At 33.5% G+C, this 17,160-nt stretch overlaps 1 protein-coding gene across 2 annotated transcripts in view; it reads left to right on the forward strand.

The window, feature by feature from the left end:
* Positions 1-17,160, forward strand: part of LOC124364478 (protein FAN-like) — a 79,043-nt gene that overhangs the window by 25,391 nt on the left and 36,492 nt on the right. For both annotated transcript variants that reach the window (XM_046820003.1, XM_046820002.1), the window contains exons 4-5: positions 7,027-7,140; positions 14,586-14,771. In XM_046820003.1, the coding sequence (XP_046675959.1) occupies positions 7,027-7,140; positions 14,586-14,771 (300 nt within the window). The remainder of the gene's footprint in view (positions 1-7,026; positions 7,141-14,585; positions 14,772-17,160) is intronic.

Here is a 17,160-nt window from a genome sequence, read left to right on the forward strand (position 1 = left end):
TTGCACATTCACATCACTATCTGGTCTAGAGTGTATTGGGAGGCATTTGGTTTTATTTAGGTTCATAGTTAAAATCGTTCTATCCTGCCCAAACGTAGAAAAATACATAACATTTTTTGGTGTTAACAATGATTTGACAAGTAATGATTTAGTGGTTCTAAATTGGTGAGTATCCATAATATAGGCTAATTAAAGGATATTCTTTCTATGTGTACAGTTTAAAGAAAACCATTAGGTTTTGTGTCCTCTCAGAAGTTTTTAATCAATAAATATAAAAGCATTGTTAAATTCTTATTAATTCAATATAAAGCCTAGCATTTGAGAAATCTTGTTGATATTCCAAGTATCATCAGTACATGAAAATTATGAATGATTGGAACAGAATATACCTTAAACTTATTTCCAATATTTTAATAAATAAATTAATGTTTATCTAGAATCAAAATCAAATCAACATTTATTCCTTAAACAAACAGTGCAACACTTTAGAAATACAAATTAAAATACAGGAATAATCCCCGCAAACGACTGTTAGGTCGTGGAGTGAGCGGGGATAGTTCAACGGAACAGTTGCACACATTAATCTAAAACATACAAAATAATAAGAACCTTCTTACACATGGTATTTAATTAAATATACATTGTAGGTTTATAATTTTTAAAAAAAAGTTAACTAATATAAATAGTTTCTAAACTATATAATATACTTTGTACTATGTTAAAATAATTTAAGGATTATCAAGTTTGGAGTATCCATCAGAATATGCGATTGCAGCATGTTTACAAGTAATTATACAACCAAGAAAAAAAAATTATGTTTAAATATTAAGGAGAATCGCACAACAGCCTCTCAGCACCCTCCCATCCAATGCGGTACAACCATCCTGACTCACCCTCCTGTTTTGTTAGACCAGCCACACCCTATATTTTCATCTCTCCATTTTATAATTCCTCTGGCAATTTTCTAGAAGATGATTTGAGCAAGATAAAAAAGAGTTTAATAAGATTCTGAACCAATGATTTAATTTAGGGGTAATGAATCCGTATATATTGTGCCGTTGTTTGTATAGCCAAGCAGTATTTCTGGATAAAATTTCAAATCATATTAAGGATTTTGATGTATATAATAAGATATGTTTTTTAATATATAATGCCCTCACATTTAATACTGGAAATTCGTTGAAAAGAGTTATTAGTATGAAAACCTATGATTTTTCCTTGAGCTACAAGTTTTGGATGAGAGACCATCCTGTGCGCCCAGCAGGAGTGGTTCTAAGACAATTGGCTGACAACCCCTCCCCACGCCAGGATACCATAGCTTGCAAAGGAACTGACAGCACGGTAAGGAGAAAAATAAACAGACCTGCACTGAACCCACCGGATCCAATCACCTGGCTTAACTATGTGAAACCCGTTATATTAGCTTTTCTAAGTTTTAGATTTAAAAACGTTTAGGATGTGTGGACACCAAAAAAGTTTATGATCTATTGTTTACACCTAAATACTTTATCTTGGGGCTAGCCCCCAAACCGCTCAACTAAGACCAACAGTCACAGCAGCCGACCGCAACGTCACCTGGACAGGAAATTGAATTACTTAATACCTCTCACATCCGGGTCTGTTTGGTTAAGAGTAACTATTTGCCATGCAATTTTGGTTTTTACTTAGCAATTTAACTGTTTAAATAAGAGAGTTTTTGATCAAACCAATTATTTTTTACTTTTCGCTCAAAGTCCGTCCGATGCCATTAACATAAGGCCTTCATCCCAAGTGCAGCCCAGAAAAGGAAACCACAGCCTGTGTTCATCAGCAAACCATAAATACGCTAGCCCAGTAAGACCAGCTTGGAAATATTATGTTATATATATTATAAATAATAGAGGCCCCAAAGTACTCCCTTGCACGAACTCCATAAGGTACTTCACTAGAGTCACTAGTAAATTTCCCGTTTATATAAACCATCAGTTGTCCGATTTGAAAGTAACTCTTAAACCACTCCTATATGAGTAGATTTTACTTCCCAATCAAATGTCTAACTTAAAAAACCAGAACAGTACCAACTGATACATATCCTGATATGTTGAAACAGTAACCAGCTGATACATTTCCTGATTGTTGAACATTACCACTGATACATTTCCTTGATTGTTGAAACAGTACCACTGATACATTTCCCTGATTGTTGAACAGTAATCCCACTGATACATTTCCTTATTGTTGAAGCAGTACCAACTGATACATTTCCTGATTGTTGAACAGTACCACTGATACAATACCTGATTGTTAGAAACAGTACCACTGATAACAGTTCCTGATTGTTTGAACAGTAACCCACTGATACATTATCCTTATTTGTGGAACAGTACCACTGATACATCATATCCTGATTAGTGGAACAGTAACCACTGATAAAAACATTTTCCTGATTGTTGAACTAGTACCACTGATACATTTCCTGATTTGTTGAACAGAAACCCACTGATTAATCATTATCCTGATTGTTGAAACAGTACCACTGATACATTTCCTGATTGTTGAACAGTACCAACTGATACATATTTTTTTTTCCTGATTGTTGAACCAGGTAACCACCTGTTACATTTCCTGATTGTTGAACAGTACCACTGATAACAATTTCCTGATTGTTTGAACAGGTAACCACTGATTACATTTTTTCCTGATTGTTTGAACTGTACCACTGAGCACATTTCCTGATTGTTGAACAGTACCACAGATACATTTCCTAGATTGTTGAGACAGTAACCACTGATACATTTTCCTAATTGTTGAACAGGTACCACTGATACATTTCCTGAGTTTGGTTGAACAGTACCCCTGATACATGTCCTGATTGTTTGAACAGTACCTACTGATACATTTCCTGAATTGTTGAACAGTACGACTGATACAATTTTCCTGAATTGGTTGAACAGTACCACTGAGACAATTTTCCTGATTGTTGAAACAGTACCACTGATACCATTTTCCTGATTGTTTGAACAGCTGTACCACTGATTCATTTCCTGAGATTGTTGAGACAGTACCACTGATCACATTTTCCTGATTGTTTGAACAGTACCACTGATACATTTCCAGATTGGTTGAACAGTAAACCGACACTGTGATACATTTCCTGATTGTTTGAATAGTAAACACCCTGAAATGTACAATTTCCTGATTGTAGGAACAGTACCACCTGATACATTTCCAGAATCTGTTGAACAGTACCACTGATACATTTCATGATTGTTGAACAAGGTACCAACTGATTACATAATCCTGATTGTGGGAACACAGTACCGACTGTATACATTTCCCTGATTGTTGAACATTAACCACTGATACATTTTCCTGAGTTGTATGAACCAGTACCTACTGTATACATTTCCTGATTGGTGGAACAGTACCAAATGATACATTTCCTGATTGTTGAACAGTACCTACGTGATACATGTTCCTGATTGTGGAACAGTACCACTGATACATTGTCCTGATTGTTTAGAACAGTACCACTGATACATTTTACCTGATTTGTTGGAACAGTAAACCACTGATACATTTCCTGAATTGTTAGAACAAGTACCACTGATCACATTTCCTGATTGGTTGAACAGTACCACAGATACATTTCCTGAATTGTTGAACAGTACCGCACTGATCCATTTCCAGATTGTTGAACAGTAACCACTGATACAATTTCCTGATGTTGAACAGTACCACTGATAACATTTTCCTGAATTGTTGAACAGTACCACTGATACCTTTCCTTATTGTTGAACAGTAACCCGACCACTGATAACATTTCCTGATTGTTTTGAACAGAACCATCTGATATACATTTCCTGATTGTTTTGAACAGTACTCAGCTGATACATTTTACCTTGATCTGTTGAACTGAACCACTGATACATTTCCTGATTGTGGAACAGTCACCACAGATACATTACTAGATTGTGGAACAGTAACCCACAGATACAATTTCTCTGATTGTTGAAAGCAGTACCACTGATACATTTCCTGAATTGGTGGAACAGTTACCACTTGAATACATTTTTTCCTTCCTGATTGTTGAACAGTACCACTGATCCCATTTCCCTGATTGTTTGAACAGTACAACCACTGAGTACACATTTCCTGATTTGTTTGAACAGTACCACTGAAACATTTCCTGATTGTTGAACAGTACCACTGATACATATACTATTGATTGAACATTACCACTGATAACATTTCCTATGTGTTTGAACAGTAAACCACTGATCACATTTCCTGATTGTTTGAACCAGTACCACAGATACATTTCCCTGATTGTTTGAACAGTAACCACTGATACATTTTCCTTGATTGTTTGAACAATGTAAACCACTAGCTACATTTCCCTGATTGTGGAACAGTACCACTGAATCCATGTCCTGAATTGTGGAACATTACCACATGATACATATTCCCTGATTAGTTTGAACAGTACCACTAGATACATTTCCTGATATTGATGACCAGTACACACTGATACATTTTCCCTGATTGTTGAACAGTAACCACTCGTTACATTTCCTGATTGTTTGAACAGTAACCACTGATACATTGTCCTCTGATTGTTGAATAGCATTACCACTGATACATTTCCTGATTGTTGAACAGAACCACTGATACATTTCCTGATTGAGTTGAACAGTAACCACTGATACATTTCCTGATTGATTGGAACAGTACCACTGATAACATATTCCTGAATTTGTTGAACAGTAAACCACTGATACTTTTCCTGATAGTTTGAACAGTACCTCCACTGATTACAATTTCCTGATTGTTGAACATTACCCCTACTGATACATTTACCTGATTGTTTAGAACCAATTAACCCCACTGATACATTTCCTGATTGTTGGGAACATTATCCCCACTTGACTACATTTCCTGATTGGTGGAACAGTTAACCACTGATACATTTACCTGATTGTTGGAACAGTACCACTGATACAGTTTCCTGATTGTGGAACAGTACACACTGATACATCTTCCTGATAGTTGAACAGTACCTACTGAAATACATTTTCCAGATTGTTGAACAGAACCACAGATACATTTTTTTCCTGATCTGTTGAACAGTAACCCACTGATACATTCTCCTGATTGTTTGTAACAGTACCACTGATACATTTCCTGATTGGTTGAAACAGTACCACTTAATACATTTACCTGATTGTTGAAACATTACCACAGATACATTTCCTGATTGTTTTGTAACAGAACCACTGATACATTTCCTGATTGTGGAACAGTATACCACTGCTACATTTCCTGATTGTAGAATCAGGTAACCACTGATACATTTCCTGATTAGTTGGAACAGTACCACTGATACAATTTCCTGATTGTGGAAGCAGTACCACTGATACCTTACCATGATTTGTGGAACAGTACCACTGATAACATTTACCTGATTGTTGAACAGTACCACTTGAATTAAACATTTTCCTGCTGTATGAAACAGTACCACTGTATACATATTCCCTGATTGTTGAAACAGTACCACTGATACATTTCCTGACTTGGTAACAGTACCTACTGATCACATTTTTTCCTGATTGTTTGAACTGTAACCACTGGGAAAATACATTTTTCCATGATAGTGGAACAGTTACCACTGAAACATTTTCCTGATTGTGGGAACAGTACCACAGATACATTTCCCTGATTGTTGAACAGTAACCACTGATTACATTTCCTGATTGTGGAACAGTAACCGACTGATACATTATCACCTGATTGTTGTGAACAGTACCACTGATACATTTCCTGATTTGTTGAACAGTACCACTGGATACATTTCCTGGATTATTGAACATTAACCACTGTTACATTTCCATGATTGTTTGAACAGATCACATACCACTGATGACATTTCCTGGATTGTTGAACAGTACCACTGAATACATTTCCTGATCTGTTGAACTTACCACTGATACATTTTCCGGATTAGTTGCATCAGTACCAACGGATACATTTCCTGATTTGTGGAACAGTACCACTGATACATTTTCCTGAATTGTTGGAAACCAGTACCACTGATAACATTATCCTTGATTGGAGGAACAGTACCACTGATCAACTTTTCCTGATTTGTGGAACAGTAACCACTGTGATACATTTACCTGATGTGTGGAACAGTAACCGCACACTGAATACATTTCCTGATTGTTGAACAGTAACCCACTGATACAATTTCCTGATTAGGTTATAATGAAACAGTACCACTGATACATTTCCTGGAATGTTTGAACAGTACCACTGATACATTTCCTGAATTGTTGAACATGTACCACTGAAACATTTCCTGATTGTTTTGAACAGTACCAGCTAGGATACATTTACTGATTGATTTGAACAGTAACCAACTGAATACATTTTCCTGATTGTGGAACTGTAACCACTGATACATTTCCTGATTTGTGGAAACAGTAAACCACTGATACATTTCCCTTGATTGTGGAACAGTACCACTGATACATTTCCTAATTGATGGTACAGTACCACTGATACATTTCCTGATTGTTGAACAGTAACCACTGATACATTTCCTGATTGTTGAACAGTACCACTGATACATTTCCTGATTGTGAGCAAGACTTTCAGGCCAACTTAATAAAAAAATATCAACTTAATATTGTGTGGAAATAGTCTTAACAAAATTACATTCTTGAAATATTTCTATCTGAGAGCCATTTCAGCCAGCAAGTCAGATTCCATTCAACTTGTAATTCTAAGAACTTAAAAACGTGTGTTGTGTTATATTTTGGATCTGTTAGGACATTAATAATAATATAAATGCACATATATACATCTTATATGTTTTATATCAACCCTAAAAACAGAATTTTTCCATTGTAACACATTTTGGAACAGAACTATTTACCATTTAATCCAGTCTATAGTAACAGCATAGAAGGGCTTGATCATATAAGGTTTCCTTGGATGGCACTCATTTCCCTAGCTATATTAAACAGTACATTTGTAAATTTGCAGGGGAGACGGAAGTTCGTGTTTGTACTGAACTACGGACATGTGGAGCAATGTCTGCGCAGGATAGGACAACTGCACAGGGCTGCCACTCTCCCAGCATCGGATCAAAACAACATGGTACGTAAGCTAATGTGAATTATTGATTGACAAACCACTTTTTTTGCTATAAAATTATTATATGCCATATCATGTGGCCATATAAAATTATGGTATTTTATTGGTTAGTCGAATTATTTTAGTATCATGGCATTTGTTGCAAGGTTTTGTTTGGGAACTGTCAGCCATTTATACAGTAAAATGTAAGGAATTGGGGAAAACATTAAAACAAACTTATTTGTTATATATTTCTGTGAGTTTTGTTTTATTTTATCATGAGTAAATTAAAGGAAATGACAAGTATGTTTATAGTTCATTCATTGTATGGGTATTTTAAAATAGAAAACTGTATACCGAAATGTTATATTTAACAAACCAGAATTAAATATTTTTAAGTTTGGACCTAATTTTTGTTTTTCCATTACCTTTGTATAGCAACAAATAATGAACAGATTTCATTTTGGCATACATAGTTATATTTACTATTTTGCTACATATGTAATATGTGTTTGAATGTTTTGACATGTTTTATCAACAAAACAAAGAGTACATGTAAAATTCTTAGTAATTGAAGGTTTTAGACATAAATTTTTATATTATTATAGTATTCTAGCATTATTTTACATGTGACATTTTTAACACGGCTCCTGAAAAATACTTTTAAAATACTGAAATTTGAAAAATAACATACAGATTTTGTAAGATATCTTTTGCATGTGGACTAAATAATTTATGTTCAACTTCATGATCAACTTTTAAAACAGTAATGTAACTTAAAAAAGTAGCATAGAGAACTAATAGCACAAAATGTGATAATTACTATAGTAAAGTCACATAGAACTGGCAGGTCAAGGCCAAGCTTTGAAAATAAACAAATTTGTAATATTTATTTTAAATGATTTGAACTGTTTCAAAGCTTGACCTTAACCTGCCAGTTCTATTTGAGTTTTGATATAAATGATATGATACAGTGAACTTTAAACTACTGGGAACACACACTTTCTAAAACAATCAATTTCAATATTATTGTTTGTGGTTACACAGAATAATATCAAAGTTGAAATCAGCTTATGATAAAAAAAACTTAGATTCCATATAAAACTGCAAAAAATAAATTTAGTTGGAAAGCAAATCCGTACTATATAAAGTACCAACCAGCATTGCTTGTATTAATCGTTCAAGACAGAATAAATAAATTACCATATAAATAAATACTGACATGTTTTATACCTGCTGGAATTTAACGGGTTTAACTGCACTAAGTATTAATGTTTTTCTAATGTTTTAACTTTTTTTCTTATATGAATGCATACAAACAAATTAATTTTGCAGTTGAGAAATAAGTACCACACTATTTGGTAGTGGTAGGAATAAACTATGTGATCAATCCTATAGTGCATATAGTGGGCAAGGTGTTTTTTTGTCTGCGTTTTCACCATATTCCACAATCTAGTGTTTTTTTGGCAGTTTGCAATGCGTATATAAGTCGTCACTTCAGTGGGGGGCACCTGTAGGAGGGCTAGATCGCTTCACAGTTTAACAGATTGTTTTAATTTAAAATCAGGAAAAGTTCATTTGTCTTTGCTTTATTAACAGTTTTATAGTCCGAAATTGGGGTTACTCAATCAATCAATCAATTGCTTCCAGACAAAAATATGTACTAGAAGGAAAATACAGCTTTCAGATGTCCATTGCCTTTCTGGTGTATCAGCACTGCTGTCCAGTGTTATACAAAACTATTACTGGGTCCATTGTAGTCGCATTAAGCATCATGATGCTGTGACGTAAGCAGCTTTATCCTCTGTTGGCAGGACTATCAGTGGCTCAAGAGCTAATTTTCATCTCTGATGAGTAAAATCAATATGGTACACAAAAAAGACCCCTGTGAATTGAGGGTTTAACAGGATATATTCAGACATTTTTTCTCATTCAGCAATAAAAAAAAATAGATTCCTGTTTGCTGTGTGATGTTTTGTTTTTAAAATGCTTTACATAAGACGTTCGCCTAGAATGAACCAATAAAATAGGCCCACTCCCATTCCCTCATTTGCTGCTATCTTGTTCCTACTGTGATGTTTGTCTTTTACTATTGATTTATTGTAAATAGAGTGCAAATGTATTGTGACATTTATTTTTTTAGATTGGTTTATAATAATTACTGCTTGTTTTATTTGGTGCAAGTATCACAGATAGTATTCAGAGAGTTGACACAATGATTGTTATGATTCCTCATATATATGAGTCACAGTGATTTTTCATGACTTGTTTATTTTAATCTATATTGTAGTTATCCACTTGAGAAAAAGGTCAGATTGCAAATCTCCAATTGTGGTGTTCCTGATTTTATTTGTATCACTGAATAATGGAAAATGTTCAAGAATCCTATTACATTCACAATCCTTCTGTCATCAAAAAGGAACTTTAAACTGTGTATATTAAAACACAATTAGTGAATGATGATCGTACGTTCAATAGTTTGCACACCAAAAATGGTCCAAACTTTCATATAAGCAGTCTTTAAGGTTGGTTCTATCCAAAAATACAGTACAAACACATGTATCAATCAAATCAAATCAAAATATTTGTTGTCTTTTGGCATATAGTGATCAACATGATCATCATTTATTTGTTATAAGTCATAATTTGTCAATGATCATACTGCTTAGGTAGAACTAAGCTAGTGTAAATTGATATATAAGATTTATAATTGTATGCTACATAAAACTTATTTGAATATAAAAATTGTTAAATAAAACAACATTAAGAAATATAATATAAAATGTATAAATTAAATAAAAATCTACTTAATAGATAGTATAGATAAATCTTTAATATTTAACCAATTTGCAAAACAATTATTTCTTAAGTTGGCATGTTTAAAAATTTATCGATATAGAAGGGATGAGTAGTCAGCCCCTAATCTATATAACTTATATTTAAAGAGATTAAAAGACAAATCTCTGGTTAAGAGTGGTGACTTATTATATAGTCTAATACACATTATTGTATGACAAACTTATGTTTTACAATCTTGTGCGCACCTTCACCCTTTTGTCACTAAAAATAGCTTAGTACAAAATTGTAGTTCCTAGCACAGAACCTTTAATTAATTTGTGTGTAACTATAACGCCTCATTTGCTTTGTGGTAAAACCACTAGGATTCTGTGAATCAGCTATATAAATATCTCTGAATAGACAAGTGACTCATAGAGCTGACAGACCTGTTCGGATTCAATTCAAGTTACAAGCATTGTAATTGAGTGTGTCTTGCATGCATAGCCTGATTATGAAGTTTCTTGTTATTTTAGATTATGTCACCAGTTCGTATAATTTTAGACTGCTACTTATTTTTATACATATTTTAAGAAGGAACATTGTGAAAACTGCAAATAATAATGTCCGGGTAGCTGACTCACTATGTTAGTGATGCCACAGTAGGCAGTAGACGGACTTATGAAAATCTCTGGCTTAAGATGCTGTTAACTGTTTTTATGTGAAATCTCCTTATTCAAATATTTGACCTCAAAAAAATGCACAATACTGATAAACTTTTTAATTGGAACTATTTGATAACTACTTAAAAAAACAAGACTTTGTATTTTAAGAAAATAAGAACCACTGAAACCGAAAACAAGATATGAAGAAAATAAATAAGCCAGTTTAGTTACAGTTGATGACAGCTGTTGTTGACAGTGTAAACACAGCACATTCCAGGGATGACCTACCACACAATGCTGATGCAGTGGCACCAACACACATTTGTCAATAGTCTGTTTTGCTTATGTTCAGACATGGCATATGGAGTACTAGCAAAATATTTAGTAATTAATAAAGCAAAGGAGCTGTGTGAGGAGGTGTTGAGTTTTACACTTCTATGTATAACGTAAATAATGTATAACCTATTATAATAGGATTATACCGATCTCCTAATTCTGATATAAATAATTCTTTTATAGACTTAGAATTTTAACTCAATTTGCATGTAAAAGAGCATCCAAGGTAGTTTTAGCAGAAGATGTAAACATTAATATTCTAAAAAAATATAAACATACATTTAAAACTTTAAAATAATTTTAAAAGCCACAATCTTACTTATTTAGTTGATTTCCCAAAAATAATTTATAATGGCTCTACTTCTGCTTTGGATAGTATTTATTATTTTAACAATTTCACAAGAGAAGAAACAAAAGTGGTGTCATTACCTTGTTATCAGCTCATGATGGGCAGTTATTGGAACTATTAAATGTAGAACTGTTTCAGAAGCTGTTGTAAGAGGAAACTTAGTGGGAAGTATATAATTCTGATTGTTGAGAAAAATACAATATTTTTTAATATAAAATATTGCTTATATTGGCTTTTTCTTTGTACTAACTTCAAAGTATAATAAATTTTGAAATTTTATAAAATTTATAATTTTATGAAATAAGTATAAACATTGGGCAAATGAGCAACTGAAATCTGAAAAACAAAAGCTAAGGCATCTTAGTAAATTTTTAAGATCAACAAATAACTAGGAAATATTCAAATACACCAGAGAAAGTAATAAACTTTGGAAGGAAGATCAATTAAAATCTAAAAAGACATTTTTTTATGGACAAATACTAGTTCATTTAAGTAATACCAGGCTAATAAGTAAGTTAATCATATTATTGTCTACGTTATTTATGAAGAATGTACATGTGCGTGCATGTGTTCTTCTCTCTATTTTGGTTTTGTTCTGTGGTGGAGATGGGCCGGTCTGGTTGGCTGATCCAGGATAGCACAACAATGGGATGACGACCACAACACTAGCCGGCCACTCCCCCCTTCCATCACCCTCCTCACCACTGCCACTGTCCACAACTAATATCTCATTTCGCTCCTTATCTCCTTACCACGAACACCTCATGTCTGCACATATTAATGGGTCATGTTTACGAGATCAGAGAAATATTTAAAAACAAAAAGTTTGATACTATAATGGGTAGTTCAGAATCTTGGCTTAAGCCAAGTATTACATCAAGAGATGTGTCTTTATTAGGATACACTATTTTAATGAATGATAGGATAAATACGAGGTGGCAGCATACATGAAGGAGGAGCTTAAGGCTAATTTAATTTACACTTCACCTGCTGAATATTCTGCTAAACCCGAATTTATTTTTGTAGAAATTTGCTTGTTTGGCTCAGGTTTGCTTTTACTTGGAGTCTGCTACCGCCCAACCAAGTTTGGTGATCTGAGGGACTTTGATATCGTCCTTTTCCATATAATGCCAGGTTATAGTCGAGTTATGCTCATGGGCGAGTTTAACATAAACTTATTGAAGGACAATCAACATTAGACTACAAGCTACTTACTTCTATGCTTAATTCTTGCAACTTGACTATACTGCCACTGGAACTTACACACCGCACTGCCTAGACAGACATTCTGATTGACCTCATGGTTGTCTCTGACCCACAAGATATCGTCCACCACGAGCAACTTCCAATTCCATCCGTGCAAAAACATGATTTCATCTATTGTGTCTTCTTTCAACATTCTTAAAGCCACGACTATATACATAAAATATAGAGATTTCAACAAGTTGAGTAAGGTTGCTTTTAACCAATGTTCTAAATAGCCCATGGCAAGACATTGAAGCTTTGCAAAATTTTGATAACATGGTAGAAGCTTTCAACCAAATAACCTTGTGAAGGAAACAGGATTTTTCCGGACATTTGCCATTGTTCAGTGAAACAAAAAATCAATTAAAAAAAATGAAAGAAATGTAGTTGCAATAGGGAATACATAGGTGAGACAAAAGGACCATTAAACGTAGGGATAAAAGAACACAAAGATAACACAAGAAAGGGTCTCACAGAAAAGTCAAAAATAGCACACCATTATTGGTCCGAAGACCATCATATGAATTGTGATGAAGCCAACATACATTAAATTGGCAGACCAACCAATCAGCCAACCAACAGTCGAGATTAGGCCGCTTTGGTTGCCAGTTCTAAAAAATGAACAAAAAAGAAAACCAAAAGTATCAAACAAATCAGATATTTGTAATAAACCAATGTGGAGTCACAATATGGTTTTAAGAAGTTCATTTAGCATGAACCAATAATAATAAAAAAGGCCCATTCCTGTTCCCCTTCCTTTTTATTTCCGCCATCTTGTTTCTTTCTGCTGTGACAATTTCCATTTGCTATTAGTCTCTGGTCAGTCGTAGGTGGTTTGTAGACGAATGCAGACGTATTGTGACCCGTATTCTGTAGTTCAGTTTTAATGATTAATGTTGTGTATAGTTTTTATTAAGTGCATGTTTTAGAGTTAGTGAAGTTAACACATAGCGTGGTGGTTGTGATTCCAGACTTAGGTGTGCCACAACGCTTTGGTATGATTTGTTTATTTTAACCTAGTTTGTAATTATGTGTGGTTAGTTATTTACTTGAAGAGATCAGATTGCAGATCTCGAAACGAAGTGTTGCTGATTTTTTGTTTCACTGAACAATGGCAAATGTCCGGAAAAATCCTGTTTCCTTCACAATCCTTCCATCATCAAAAATAAACTTGGAACAAATAACCTTATCATTATATGAAAAACACAAACCACTCATCACTAAGTGAGTTTAAAAAAACATCCTGTTCCTTGGATCACAGCAGATATTCACATGCTAATGGCCAAACAAGACTTACTTTTTCAAAACTGTTGGATATGATGTCATTTACAGTTTCGACTTGCCAACTGTGGAATTCCCTGCCTGTTCAAATAACCTCAATATCCAGCCACCCCCAGTTTGTGTCATAATTAAAATGGTTTCATGGACCGAATGATCATGGCTGGTGCACCCTAGGTCTGAGGCCTTGCTGGGGTGGTCAGGGGAACAATCGTTATAATTGTGAGAGTGAATGGTTTATTCTTTAAAAAAGTTTCTTTTTAATTATAAGTAATTTATAGAACTTTAAAGAAATTTAGATTTATTGACATCGTTACTGTTGTTTAGGAATTTTGTTTAATTTTAGCATTTAAAAATGTATTATTGTCCTTTCTTTATTTGATTGCTTTGTATGCATGTATTTAATTAATATGGTTAAGTGTAAGAAAGGGCCATGAGACCCTAACATCGCCTTTTTGTGTATAGTAAAATTGCAAATAAAGAAATTTCTATTCAATTACTAATCAGTAATATTTGAAATTTCATGTTGAAATCTTAGTGATAAAAATGAATAGATAATCTGTTGCCATTTTGAAGAATTACACTGGCATAAATAAAATTTGAAACATTCATAGGTACTCACATTGTTCTTTTATACACTCTGAAAAAGATTATGTGTATCATGTTATTCATAAATAAATAATTATTCAAAAAGGTACTACCAGCAGGCCTAAAATCCTGCACCTCTACAGATGATGGAACTGCTACATTAAAGGCTAATTTGTATAACATAGAGTAGTTCAGTACAGTTTGATGTTTCTATAGCTATGATGTTATTGCAGTTACAAGCTATTGAGGTGGCGATGCAAGCCAGCAAGACATTCGATCGTCTCTGGCTGCAAGATATGTATGAGCAGGTGGTACTGGAGACAACTGCCAACAAGATCACACCTCTAGTGGTTAACCCCGGCATGGTCCTGCTGTCTTCAACCACCCTCTACTTCCAGTCGTACAACAACATAGAACCGGTATGTTTATCTGAATTTTAATGTTTATGGTTGAAATGTTTTCAAATGTACATAAATTTAAAATAATCAAAAGATAGTTTTATACAAAATTGTGATACTTTTAACGACAATTTTCTTTATATTGAGTTTCAAAATATGAAATAGAATGGAAATTCCAATTAAATCTCAAATGTACGTGTGTGACAATTTTTTGTCATGCTTTCATAATCAATCGTGATAACTCGAATGTAGAATCGCAACATCCATATCACATCCAAGATATTTTGAAACCAATTGGAACATAAATGATCGCTAATAAATAATGTTTAAAATTTTACATTGAAATATTAATGAAAAAGTTAATAGAAATTTAATCTGTTGCCATTTTTGTGAATTTTAAAACATTGAGAAATAACATTATTATATTGTATTATAGTAATTGAATAGATAGTAGCAGGTAGTTTATTTACTTTTTCATAGCTTTATAACCATAAAAAACACTTAATTATTAAAACTTTAGTATAGAAAAATACAATTTTTGTACATGAGAGAACAAAAATATTGAGGCTTCAAACATAAAACTAATTTGCCAGTTATAAAGTTGTGTTCGATGAGAAAGTTATCAACAGAAATCAGAAACTCTTTATTACAAAATTTCTTAGAGAAATGTCAGTTTACAGTGGATACAATTCAAATTGTATACAAAAATAATGTCACTCTTGAATGTCTTTCCAGTGCACATATTCATCTAGGGTGTAGAAGGATCTTGATGTTAGCCAGTCATTCAGCGATGCCTTCAGCTTCATTCCTTTAAGAGCTTTTAGTTCTTGTGGTAATATGTTGTACAGCTTCTAGCCAGCATATGACGGTTTTCTTTCATACAGTGTAAGATGGTGGGCTGGTAGTGGGTAGTTTGCGGGATGTCGGGTGTAGTAGTCGTGGTGGTCAGCAGCTCGAGGTAGGTTCTTCGCATAAACATACAGTATAACCTCCCGAATATAGAGGGCAATCACTGTCATGAATTTAAGGTTCTTAACCCTGGAACTGGCAAACGCCCGATATCGGGCGTTTTAGTCGCATCCTAGATGGCAGCGCCCGATATCGGGCGTTTTAATACGTCTTTTATTTCTCAATATTACATACTTAAAACACGATCAAAGAGTATCGGTATTGATACCAATCGAAAGAGGAAGGTTCAATTTATGTAAATAATACACTAATAAATAATTTTATCGTTTCGTTACACGTCAATACGTTTTATAATCTCTGAACTGTTTGTTCACATTCTCCCGCATACCACGGTAGTTGCGCGCGCAGCGATGAGTCAACTGGTTCATTCGGCTATTGTTATTTCGTCAGCTGCATGGTGTTCTGTCTGGTTTATTGTTTGTTTGAGTTTGTTGTAATGATGGTTGTGTATATAACACAACAATAGTAAATTTTCTGTGCGTGTTTACGTAATGGATCGTAATTTCTGCGATCGTTCAAGTGACATTCGAGAACTAGTTGAACATAAAATAAGCAACGATAAGGATTCCGATTTAGACATTCAATCAGAACATAATTAAAAAATATATAATAAAAAAGAAAAAAATGAAAATTAATATAGACTAATAGTTACAAGATTGTACAAATCCAAGTGGGCTTTGAAGTTCTTACTTTTGTTGGTAAGTAGCACTTTCGAATGTCAGTGTATAATTTTTGTATCATTTACAACATAAAAAAATAAATACCTTATAAACTATGTGTTCTTTTATTTTTGCTCAGAATTAAATGCTCTTCCTTTTCTATATTTTGGATTTTGCATATCACTAACAACAACAATTTTACAAATCAAAAACTTTGAACTAACTTTTCTTTTTTCTAAAAATAATTTTTTTTCATGAAGAGTTAGAGTACGGGTATTTTTTTGTTTTAATTATATTATGTGAAAAATGTTCCTTGAACAATGCTGAATAAAGAAATATATAATATGACATAGGTACTTTATAGTAAACATGTAATAATAAAATAAATATGAGGCAATGTATGAAGTACTAAAACACTCTGCCATTGAGAGAAATATATATATAATAATAATATAATAATGATTTATTCCAGAATAAATACAGGTATTTTACAGAGTTGTAGACAGGAATTACACTGCCACAGTTTCAAGTAGCGTGGCAGCGCTACACAAACAAAAACATGAATATTGTTCAGTCCAGCAAAGTAACTGTCCTTTGATAAGAGCAGCACCACGCTCTGTGCCGTCTGTGCTCACTATACACTATATACACTATGCTACACCAACTGTGTGAAGATTGCATACATAATTTGAGAACTTAAAATTACTTATTCTATACATTCTACAACTAAAACAAACATTATTAATATTAGAAAACAAAAACAAAATTTAAAGTAATCATAT

Source organism: Homalodisca vitripennis, chromosome 6 (genome assembly GCF_021130785.1).
Source record: "Homalodisca vitripennis isolate AUS2020 chromosome 6, UT_GWSS_2.1, whole genome shotgun sequence".
Lineage (NCBI taxonomy): Eukaryota > Metazoa > Arthropoda > Insecta > Hemiptera > Cicadellidae > Homalodisca > Homalodisca vitripennis.